Genomic DNA, 12,744 nt, shown 5'->3' on the forward strand with positions numbered 1-12,744 from the left:
CAGCAGGTGCAACAATCTCTTCTCAGAGAACTAACAGTTACTTTCTGATCTTGGTGGAGAACACTGTCATTAAAGGCCAAGGTCACTGGGAAAAAAAATTCAGGCCTTCCCTCCACTTGGTATCTTAACCCAAAAACTGCCAAACCTGCAAAAAAAAAAAAAAAAAAGGTCCCTAGTTTCTGCTTTTCATTAGTTAACTTGATTATCGGCTTGTGTGGCTGGAAGTGTGATAGAGGATGTATACGGGGTAGCTGGGACCCCATGGGCAAAATCCCCCCCATAACTATAAGAGCAAATTTAAGACCTTTTATATGTAAGGTATAAGCAAAGGTTAACTTGGTATTGTTCTATTATGGTAGGTGTACTTATAAACTATCTTCTAACATGTCCGTCACCTACCCTAGGTCTATTGAAAGTACAATATAAATATAAACACACATACATATATATATATATATATCAGTAAAGTAAAACATATGTTATAAAATTATAATAAAATTGTATACGTTCTAGAAAAGAGCGGGCGAGAGGGTGTGGGGAGGGGTGGCTTACACACGTGACCAGTTTTTTTTTTTTTAGTCGGAAAAGAATGGCCTGTAACACATTCCTGGAAGTTTTTTTTTTCAGAAATGTTTCTTTAGTTGTTAAGACAAACACATTACAAACCTTATTTTACAAAATAATGTAAATATATTTTATAAAGTGGTGGCCTTTTGACTATATTAATTACAGCCTTCGAAACTTATGCTCGTCTTTCCCCTATTTCTACCGCACCCAGAAATGCCCCACATTGCCAAACGTGACATCCGCTCTTCCTTGTTAGATATAAACATGCACCCTTTGTTTTTCTGCTGTGATCGGCTAACTAATAAGAACCTTTGAAAACTGCAGTGAAAAAAAGAAAGGACTTTAAAAAATAATGCAAACAGAGCTGCATAGGATGAGCCTCTAGAATGCAGCGAAGAGAAACAAGCAGGGTGTGAATCAATAGCTGTATAGGCTTAAAGTCAGAAGCATGGGATTTAAGTGACTTTACCTGGGTCAGACATAAAGGTGATGCATACATGACTGTACAGGGTATCCTTGTATATTCCACTGCTATATACACAAAGTTACTGAATCAAAGGCAGCTGCTGTACGTTCTCTTCTCCTTGTAAGATCCCACATCCAACTTTCTGTCTCCCCCCCAAAAAATAAAAATAATCCTGCAAAATACACATTAAAAAAAATAAAAAATAAAAATACAAAAATAAAAAAAATCGATAAAGCTTGTTTTGGGAATTCCAAACTGGGATAGAGAGAGGAGGTCTTGCGTAAAAATAAAATAAAACTGGTTACCTCCTTTAACCCCCCCAACCCAAAATGCAGGCTTCCCGACAAGGAGATAGAAGGCAACTTGTGAATTGTGCTCCTTTAGGAAAATGAGCAGAGGAACGATAGCATAAAAAAAAGACATAAAAGAGAGAGAGAGAGAGAGAGTGAGTGTGTATGTGTGGGAAGGAGGAGGGGGGAGGGAGGAGGAAAGGGGTGACGCTCTACATCAAGCCCATCCTGCAGTACTAAAAAAAAAAAAAATACTGATATAAAAATGACATCCCTTTAAAGATGCAGGAACCGTACATAGAAGAAGATGCCACGATGGGTGAGAGGTGCGAAGCTATTCTTCTTATTGCAGTATTTGAACTCTCTGCTTAAGGGCTGGTTAAGCAATGAGCTGGGACACACTTATGTGTCACAATATTACGCCCAAGGTGCCACAAGATCCAAAAGAAAACCGGGCTCGTGCAAAGTGCTGATAGGAAATGTTTATTGGAGGATGCAAAGTAATCCTTTTTCTCAGGATTCCAAGATTCTACCTCTATGCGTTTAAGAATGCATTTGGTTTGATAAACCAGAAAATAAATGTGCTTTCACAGAAATCAGAAACCCATGCTAAATAATCCCCCCCCCCCCCCCCCCCAATCTCTCTTAGACCAAAAATAACCCACCCTTGTCTAACCCACATTTATATTACTCTACATCTTGCAGCCCACAGCAGAGTTTATGTCCTGAGCAGTTGACCCTATAGACTTTAAATGCGCAGGATGTAAGGTGCTGAGGGGCAGCATAGACATTTCACCGCAGGATGTAAACGCCGCAGCAGGCCGAAGTCGTGTATATATTTGGGGCCGGGGAATCAGAATGGATAAGTGCACTTTTTGTGTCTTTGTAAGAATTGATTACCAAATCTAATTAATCGAACACTAATCCAATGAACTTACTTTAATCTTGCTCAAAGTGAAACGCTATACCCCTGATGCCCAATATGGTCCTTTGGTACTTATTGTGTGGTCCCTACAGATAGCGATCTGTTTTCCTTGCCCAGGTGCTTACTCAGGTCGGTGAAAGAAAAATACTCGACATTGGGTTTTATTAGTTAAAGCAGAACTATACTCCCAGAAACACTCACCTCCTCATTTCAGGGATACAGACAGGGGCGGACTGACCATTTGGCTACTCGGGCACTGCCCGAGGGCCCCAGTCCACTAGGGGGCCCCATCAGGGTTACCAGACCCAGTAAAACCAGGGACAGTATGTAAAAATCTGTGTTTTTTTTTACATCTGTCTCTGAAATGTCCCTTACCGACATCCTTCTGGTCTAAAGATCCTGAGATTATAGCTGCCCCACCTCTCCAGTACCTTCTCAGCCAATAGAAACATGTCTGTGTATACTGTGTGACTGTATACTGTGTGTGTATACTGTGTGGCCCCATAATCTCCTATTGCCCGGGGGCCCCATGAGTTGTCTGTCCGCACCTGGATACAGATATTAAATCCCCCACCGGCTCGTTATCATCTTTTCTCTGTGGCTACGTTTGGGTACTGGGTTTTTGGTTGGCATGTGCATAGGAGTCTGCTATTCAGGCACAGCCGTGGCATGCCAGTACTGCACATTGATCTGTGGATGCGCAGCTCATTCAATAGAGGACTGCGAAAAGGCATGTAAGTGTTTGTTATTACAGACGAGACGTAGCATGTCTCTACTGCAATAAAGAGCAGCCTGCTTGCAGTTTTTTTATTGGTTCAGTTCTGCTTTAAATAGCTTGTTCAATTTCTTTTACACCATCCTCCTTAGTTTTGTTGGTCATCCCTATTTTTTATGTTTTTATCTCTTTAATAAAGAATCTTAATTTGAAAAATATCAAATGCCGCCTAAGTGGTTTTTAAGGGGGCTACGGGGAGTATGAATGAGCGACCCTCTCCTGTTGCATGTCTGCACTCTCTGAAAGTTGTCTGTAGTATTATAAATGTCGCTGAATATTACGTTACCCTTTGGTGACATCAGGAGGAAGTTGACCACCATTGCTCTAGATCACGGGTCTCCAAACTTTCGAAACAGAGAGCCAGTTTACTGCCCTTCAAACTATAGGGCTTGGAATGTGGCCAGTGAGAGGAGAAAATGCCCTGGCATTGTTGGCAGTAAACAGGGCCATAGGCTTGGTGATGAGTGGGAGTAAAAAAATAATATCATTGGTGTCAGTGACAGAATAAGTTCCCCATCTCTGGTGTCAGTGGGAGGAATTGTACCCCTTTGTTGGTGTCAGTGGGATGAATAGTGCTCCGTCTTTGGCTTCAATGGAAGGAATAGTGCCCCAAGGGCCGCATAAAATAAAGGAAAGGGCCGCAGTTTGGAGACCCCTGCTCTAGACTATCAGTGGAAATTCAAATACATGCAGGGGTTGATTTACTAAAACAGGAGCACTCAGAATCTGGTGCCGCTGTGTATGGTAGCTAATCAGCTTCTAACTTCAGCTTCTTCAATTAGGCTTTAAAAATATACAGGCATACCCCACTTTAAAGTACACAATGGGGTTTATTTACTAAAGCTGGAAAGTGCAAAATCAGGCTCACTTCTGCATAGAAACCAATGAGCTTCCAGGTTTTATTACCAAAGCTTAATTGAACAAGCTGGGGTTAAAAGCTCATTGGTTTCTATGCAGAAGTGAGCCTGATTTGCAGTTTATAGCTTTACTAAATAAACCCCATTGTGTACTTAAAAGTGGTGTATGCCTGTAAGCTGAAAGCTGATTGGTTTCTTTGCAGAGCTGAACCAGATTTTGCACTCTCCAGTTTTAGTAAATCTCCCCCGAAATGTTGTACCTGCATTCTACCAGTCTTTTGATCTAGCTAGCCTGCCAGTCAGCACAGTAAGGCCACTAGCTTGATCTTTGTCACCAACCTGCCCTAGCCTGTGACTGGACAAAGAAGAGGAAGCAGAATGCTGAGGGTACCATTCCATCTCCTGATAGCACGTCCTCCAAACTGAACTATGTAAAGCAAAACAACTCATCATTCAACGTGTATTTTCAGGAGTAAAAATACTAACATCTTTTTCTTTGTATTTTGATAGGTGTGTTGCTTTAATACACCTTTTTGTGTGTTGTGCTGCATGCCTGCATTTTTCCCCAGCGCACTTGTATGATGTGAACAGGGCACAGGGCTGCTGAATCTCGATCGCTAGCGATAAGAGTGACATCTCGCTGCCTTAGTGTCATAGGGAGTGATTCCATAAGGACAGAAAGGCAGCTTCTTAGTGATCCTTCACTATAAACAAAAAGAGACTCGACAATTTTGAAAAAAAATTCAAAATATTTTTTTACTTTCTGCTATAAAACAAAAAATCGAATTTCTTCATAAATTTAGGCCAATATGTATTCTGCTACATATTTTTGGGAAACATAATCCCAATAAGACCGCTTTCACACTGAAAGCGCCAGCCATTAGCGCTAAAGCGCTGCTCGTTTTAGTGGCATTTTAGCACTGTTTAAGTTGCGCTTTTGTGTCCCTTTTCGGCCACTAGCGGGGCACTTTTAACCCCAATGGGCAGGGCGTTATAGGAGTGCGAAATACAATGCTCCCATCCCGCCCCAAAGAAGCTGCTTGCAGGACTTTTCCTAAAGTCCCGCAAACGCACCGCCCCAGTGTGAAAAGACACACTGCAATGAATGGGAGCTGGTTTTCAGGTGCTTTGCAGAGGCCATTTCTAGCACTAAAGAACCTGAAAACCTCCCCAGTGTGAAAAGGGTCTAAATGTATATTGATTGGTTTGTGCAAAAGTTATAGCGTCTACAAATGATGGGATTTTTTATATTTTTTACTAGTAATGGCAGCGATCAGCGACTTATAGCGGGACTGTAATATTGCGGGTGGACATTCTGACACTTTTTGGGAACCAGTGACGCTAATACTAATAATAATAACAATATGCACTGTCACGGTACTAAAGACACTGGCTGCAAAAAGGATTTGCGCAAAAGTTATAGTGTCTACAAACTATAGGATTTTTTTTACTAGTAATAGTGGTGATCAGTGACTTATAGTAGGACTGTAGTGGGTGGCAGTGGTGTAGTGGTTAGCACTCTTACCTAGCAGTAAAAAGGGTCACTGGTTCAAATCCCAACCACGACACTACCTGCCTGGAGTTTGCATGTTCTCACTGTGCCTGCGTGGCCTTCCTCCAGGTACCCCAGCTTCCCCCCACAAACCAAAAAACTGGCCCTAGTATATGAATGGGGACCTTGGATTGTGGGCACTTTGAGGGTAGGGACTGATGTGAGTGTGCAATGTACAGGGATAGGGTCAATTGTAGACACTCACTCATGTAACTATGTGATATTGCAGCAGACATTCTGACAATTTTGGGGAACCAGTAACAGGGATTACTGCTAACAATATGCACTGTCACTGTACTAATGACACTGTCCAGGAAGGGGTTTTGCGCAAAAGTTATAGCGTCTACAAACTATGGGATGTTTTCTCGTTTTACTAATAATGGTGGCGATCAGTGACTTATAGTGGGACTGTGATATTGCAGTGGACATTCTGACAATTTTTGGGGACCAGTAACACTAATACAGAGATAGTGCTAACAATATGCACTGTCACTGTACTAACGACACCGGCCAGGAAGGGATTTGCGCAAAAATGATAGCATCTACAAACTATAGGATGTTTTTTTTACTAGTAATGGCGGCGATCAGTGACTTATAGCAGGACTGTGATATTGCGGCGGACATTCTGACAATTTTTCACTGGCCGGGAAGGAGTTACTATCAGGGGTGATGAAAGGATTAAATGTGTGCCTAGCCTGTGTTTTACTTTACTTTGAGGTGCTTTTGCTAGGGGAAAGAGAGGGAATTTATTCCGTGCTTCGCAGGGACACAAACTCCATCCCTTTCCTCCTCTCAGAACAGCGATTTGTCTTGTTTACATGGCAGACAGATTTGTCTCTCTGCCTAACACTCGCCGCACCCCCCCCCACCTGGAAGCGCGGGATCAGGTATATATATATATATATATATACACGGTATATATGTACACACACATGACCTGACGGACAGCTGCCACCCTGTAGCAATAAAACTGGCATAGCGCGGACGGCAATCGGTTAAAGCCGAGTTTGGTGCCCAGTCGTAATGAATTTGTCTCCTGACAGGTGAACAGGTAGAGCGCCTGGCCTGGACGTCCTAGGAATAGCAATGGCACTTTTAGGGCAGAGCTGAGCCCTATGACGAGGGTAGGTAACTTCCCGTGAAGTTTGCTGAGTGGTGCAGAGCTGTGCCAGGGAGGTGGCCGGGCTCCATGTATGTGGGACAGCAGTGAGTCAGGCGTGCCCCTCTCCCTCTCTCTGCCCGCTTCACTTCCAACTTCATCCCGATGTCCGCTCTGGGTCCTCCCCTTCCTACGCGGCCATTTTTAACCAACTCCAAATTCTCGTTTGTTAAAGCCATCTCTCCCCACCCCTTGTCCTAAATTCCCCTCCCTCCCCCCCCCCACCTCTGCTAAAGCCAGACATGCCGGGGTGAAAGGGGGTCACGGCGGTATTATATAAGGGCCTTTCCTTAGCCTGCATCGCCCAGGAAAAGGGCCGGCGGATACCCCACCCATTGTAGCCATAAGACGACCCGTCACCTACCATGATCCGGCGTCCTCACCACACTCACACCTCGTTCACTACAAAGCGGGCATGATCCGGGCTGCGACAGAGGCTCGTAGTAGGTCCGGGGAAGGGAGGTGATGAGCTGGCCATCAGAGCTCCTTTGTATGAGAGGCGGGTGTCAGTGCCCCTGTCTGCTCTCCCCAGTGCTGGCAATGAAATGCTGAGTAACATAGTACTGTGAGATCCTCTACTGCCCTCCCCGCTGCTCCAACTGGGGAATTACTGGGCCGGAGGGAGGGGAGAGGGAGTTGGGAATAAAGGAGCACCCTAAAATAATGACAGGCTCTGCCCGCACACACCCCAGCATCGCCTCACACACCACATCGCCTCAGCTGCTTCTGCAGCCCTTTTACTTCCTCATACGAATGTAATAAACATGTCAGTACTTATATACGGCTACATGCGTTATGTGTTCACCGGCCGCTCATACGGCGTACTCGGTGACTGTATTTCGGTGTCTTTAAGTTCATATCCGTATTTAGTGTGACCCCTCGTCACCTCATCCATTTCCCTCCCTCACCGACACTCTGCTATTCCCCTCCTCCTCCTCTACATGTCCCCTCCTCTCTTTACACAATGATATCTGTACCCATCTGGCGTGTGCCCCCTGGCATCTGCAAGGGTGAGGGAGGAGCTCTGCTTGCTCTTCCCGCCTTCACCCACCTCACAATTAACCTTCTCTTTCCTTGTCTGCTCTCACATCCCTGCCTCCGTTTTAATGGAAGCTTCTTTTTCAGTCAAAGATCCTGAGAGTTATAAAGGAAAAGTGAACCTGAATAGTAATATTTCCTAAAAGCTTTAAGACCGCTTTCACACTCAATTTCGTGCATTTTAGCGCTAGAGATAGCGCCTGCAAAATGCCACCCGAAACATGAAAGCCCGAGTGCTTTCACACACTGGGGTGGTGCGCTTGTGGGACGTTAGAAGAAGTCCTGCAAATGGCTTCTTTGGAGCAGTTTGGGAACGCTCCCATAACGCCCCTGCTCATTGCAATGAATGGGCAGCGCTTCCAAAGCGCCATAACACGGGTGCTTTTAAACCTTTGCCCGCTAGCAGGGGTTAATAGCGCTCTGCTACCAGTCGAAAAGCACCGCTAAAACGAGCGACGATTTAGTGCTAACACTCGGGCAGCCCCAGTGTGAAAGGGGTCTAAAGCCAAAGCTTACTATATATATATATATATATATATATAGATAGATAGATAGATAGATAGATAGATAGATAGATAGATAGATATATAGATATAAATTATTATTATTATTATACAGGATTTATATAATGCCAACAGTTATTATTATTATTATAATACACAATTTATATAGTTTACGCAGCGCTTTACAACATAAGGGCAGACAGTACATTTGAGATACAAATCAATACAGGAGGGATCGGAGGGCCCTAGCTTACAATCTAGAAGGGAGAGTAGAGTGGAGTAAAAGGTAATAACTGTGGGGGGTGAGCTTATGGAGAAAATGAAAATACATTTGTGTGTGTATGTATATATATATATATATTTATATATATATATATATATATATATATATATATATATATTACTGTGCAAAGGCTTTAGGGCCAGTTTCCACCATAGAAACACAGTTCGGATGCGTTCCAGATGCTTTTCTGCATATGCGTGTAGCGCCGAGCTCCTGAAGCGCTATGTTTTTGTAAATTTAGTTTTTCCTAAGATGGTAGTTGGGTTTTAGGGTTAATTTCAGTAAATTATGGTCTCAGCATCAGTTTGGCTGGACTGTATTGTGTTCTGCCTGGTCATGGGTGTAGGTGTCACCTTTGGCAGGCATTGGAACGCAGTCTGGTTGGACGTATTGAATACCAATCTCTCTCCCGGAGCCAATCAGTGGGTGCGTTGTCTCGCTGTGTATTCCGGGAGTGGGTACTGAAGGTGCTGCGGTCACGTGATTTGAGGTTCCGGTCCAGAAGTATGTTCTGACTCCCTGGCCCTGGTCCTCCTGAACAGCCCCCAGAGGCCCTCATGGCCTGGGGTGCGGATCCACCCCTTTCCAAGTCTCGGGGCTGGCTAGCCCGAGGCACAGTAACTGGAAGGAGGGTTCCAAGGTGGTCTGGTGCCGTCTCAGGTTTGGAGAGGCCCAGCAACTAAAAACGCAACCAGGGGAGGATTCTTCAGAAGAGGGCCACGCACAAGGCTGGCTGCTCGGTAAGAGCCTGGAAGCTAAGCTGAAAGGACACCAAGTGAATCCACATTCTTATAGTATCGCTGGATCAGCTGCAAGATACTGGTACCGTAAGAGAGTTCCTAATTCTATTTTTCAGTTACAACTAAGTTTCTGTGAGAGACTTTCTGTTCTATTCTAAAGTTCAATCAAGTACAATCAAGTCTGTGGCAGAGACTTTGCTATACTTAAATCACCCGTCGGTTGCTAAATTCACCAAAAAGAGATTTATCCGATAGTTGAAATATCCAGTTGCGAATGGCTATTCCCTGTATAACCTAGAGAGAGACATTTCAAGTGTCAGCAGTTCCAAGAGTACCTGAGCTTTACTACTCATACCCTCTATTCCCTACTGGGAGACTGTGTTCTGTTCAACGTTTTGCAAATAAAAATTCCTAAAGGGATTCAAGTGTTGGTCTCTACAGTTTATTGGGCCTCGGGAAACCCCTAGACGAGCACGAGGTAGAGAAGGTAACGGTAAGCCCAACAAAACCAGCCGCTCTTTCGGGGGTCAGTGCTACAAGCGTTTTTGACAAGTTTTTAATGCAATCCAGTGCATTCCCCCCCCCCCCCTCTTTTTTCTTAACCTTAAATAAGGACATACTTTTTTTTTTATGCATTTACAGTGTTCCAGTACATTCCAGTGCAAGAAAAATGCAGCATGTTCTCTTTTCTTTTCTGGAACTGGAACGCACTGGTGTGAACTATGCCATTGAAAACCATATAACCTACTTTTCATGCATTTCTGATGCAGAAAAAAAAACCGCATTGAACTGCATGTGGTGTGAACTGACCCTAACGGCCCGTACACAAGATCTGAAAATCGGATAAAAAATACCACTTTTAAAGTGATCGTACTATAATCGGATCGTTAGTACAGGGACTTCGAAAGCCAATCACAACACTTCCACGATATTATCAGTTCGGACAAACACGAAAAAATTCTTGTATGATACCAGATCGTACGATTTTCATTTCATCGATACAGTTGTCATCCCAAAATACAATAGAAATACACTACAAGAGATGACATCACTTGCGATTTTTTTTATTCTGTTGTAATAGAATTTTCGCAATTTTACTAACCTATCCATTTTTGATATGTGAGTAGCATGCAAAAAAAAATTGGATGATCTGTCGTCCATTAAGAATGCTTTCAGAAATAGAAGTGATAGACCCCTTTCACTGGCTTTTCAGGCCTTTTATCGCTAAAAATAGCGCCTGAAAAGCGTCTCTCGAGCCCGAAGTACGTTCACAGTTCACACTGAGGCGGTGCGCTTGCAGGGCCAAAAAAAGCAGCGTCTTTGGGGAAGTGGAGGAGCATTTATACACCGCTCCCCCACCACCCTTGCCATAGAGATCAATGGGCAATACTGCCAAAGCATCTGCAAAGCACTTTGACAGCGGCATTTTGCAGGTGTCTTTAGCCCTTTCCTCGGCCAATAGCGGGGCTAAAAAACGCCTCGCTAGAGGCCAAAAAGCAGCGCTAAAACTATTGTAAAGCTAGCGTGGCCCACGCTATAGTGTGAAAGGGCTCTTAATAGTTTCTTTTAATCAATTAACAAAATAGAATGTAAATGAACAGAAGAGTTATCCAAATCAAATCAATATTTGGTGTGTCCACCCTTTGCCTTCAAACCACCATCAATTCTTCTAGGTACAGTTGCACACAGTTTTTAAAGGAACTCAGCAGGTAGGTTGTTCCAAACATCTTGGAGAACCAACCATGTATCTTCTGTGAATGTAGGCTGCCTCAAATCCTTCTGTCTCTTCATGTAATCCAAGACATACTCGATGATGTTGATATCAGGGATCTTCTTTAAACTGAAAAAAATTGTTCTCAACCACTTGACCTCGTGAAGATTTTACCCCCCTATATGGCCAAAGCATTTTTATTTTATTTAGCACTGTGCTATTTAACCCTTTTACTGACCGCGCTATAGCCGAATGATGGCTACAGTGCAGTCTAACATTTCCGGGAGGGCATCTATTGACGTCACCCTGTGATTGCGCTTCCCGTATACCCCCCTGTGGCGCACATCAGTAGGCACCTGTGACTGCTGTGTCCTTAGGACACAGCTAATCAGAGATCAGGGTAAAGAGTCCATCACAGCTGCTCTTTACCATGTGACCAGCTGTGTTCATTCACAGCTGATCACAGTTTAAACAGGATTTTCCAATTATTGGCAGTCCACAACTGAAAAAAATAATTTTATATTTCAAACCGCAGAGATTTCTGGTAAGCGGGAAACTATGGCACATGGAGATATGCAACTCCCCTCCTTGCAGGATGGACACAGCCAATCGAATTATGAAAGGATCGGATGTTTAAGTGTCGATTCAGATCGCCAAGATCTAGAATGGCTCTTACCTCTCTGTTTGGCTCTGGGACCTTAAAAGGTTTAAGCCAAAAAAAACCTGTTCCACTAAGGGAATCTCTGATATCACCGACTGGGATAACAGCTGATCCAGAGGCCAGAAAGAGAGACATCTCTTTTTTTTTTTGAACCTTAAGAGCATTCTCTGAGGAGACGGACACTCTTGCATAAAGACTTCCACATCAGCAGCCCCAAGGACCCCATAGGCAGCACCCAAACAGGACCCGAACCCCGGAACCTCAGATCGAAAGCCGACTGAGCCATCCGGGCTCTTAAAATTTTAGATATAACCTAGAGAAAAAAAAATCACAGAAATCCCTCTGCTCTTAACCTTGTTCCTTCCAGACTTTGAGAATCGCAGGACCTTTCCCCTCACCCAAACAAGTGGGGGCGCTCTTTCATGAGAAGGCCTTAGCATTCTGCTTTATGGGCCTTCTGCCCCCAAGATCCTGGTGCTGCCCTTGGGAACTTTCTCCTGAAACTAACGATTGAGACCGTCGAGACTGCCTAAGGGCAGATGCCCCAGGCATAGGAGAGGCTGCACGATTAAAGGAGAACTGTTTGAACCTCCTTTTACTGGTAAAGAGAGCTTTACCCCCCTTTTGGATGTACTTATCCACTCTAAATAGTCGTACCCCAGGAAGGGACACAGACTGGCTAAGGGTTTTCACCTGGTGCTTCGGCTGATCAATATTTCAGCCACGGACCTCTGCAAGAATGCACTAGTCCAAGTATAAGACATAAGGCTTAAACGATCGAGTCCTTCATAGCATCTGTGAGACACAGTGCATCAAATACAGCAGCCCCCTGCCGGGCCTGCTGATCAGGCAGAATTTTCAGGTATCTCACACGTGTTCCTTAACCCCTTGGAGTCCACATTTTCCAATGCATTGGTGTGACTCAAAATGTGCTCCACCAAAATAGTGGAGCAGACATTAAAGGGTTAATTAACTGAGCTACTCCAATTGTAGCAAGAACTGCAAAAGACATCCTATCTTTAGAAGGAAAATCCAACCTTAACTTGCTGGATCCTTTAACATCAGTGCATTATCCACTGGACATGTGAGACTCTGCTCACTGAGGTGACTGCAGCATTAATAGCTGGAACCCCCCCATTTCTTCATAGAAATGTTCCCATTCAGAATACATAGCTATGCATGAATAGGAAAAAACATCCTCAGGTGGGGGAGGTTTT

General features: G+C 44.0%; 1 protein-coding gene across 4 annotated transcripts in view; it reads right to left on the reverse strand.

The window, feature by feature from the left end:
• Positions 1 to 7,445, reverse strand: part of NFIC (nuclear factor I C) — a 230,693-nt gene extending 223,248 nt beyond the window's left edge. For 3 of the 4 annotated variants that reach the window (XM_077475831.1, XM_077475830.1, XM_077475828.1), the window contains exon 1: positions 1,037 to 1,501. In XM_077475831.1, coding sequence (XP_077331957.1) covers positions 1,037 to 1,066 — 30 coding nt within the window. In that variant the 5' untranslated portion in view covers positions 1,067 to 1,501. Of the gene's footprint in view, positions 1 to 1,036; positions 1,502 to 6,955 lie in introns of those variants that run through there. The other variant, XM_077475829.1, reaches the window with a different exon arrangement.
• Positions 7,446 to 12,744: the final 5,299 nt, after the last annotated feature.

This window comes from Lithobates pipiens, unplaced genomic scaffold, assembly GCF_037356315.1.
Source record: "Lithobates pipiens isolate NorthernLeopardFrog02 unplaced genomic scaffold, aLitPip1_a1.2 Scaffold_13, whole genome shotgun sequence".
In the NCBI taxonomy this organism is placed as follows: Eukaryota; Metazoa; Chordata; class Amphibia; order Anura; family Ranidae; genus Lithobates; species Lithobates pipiens.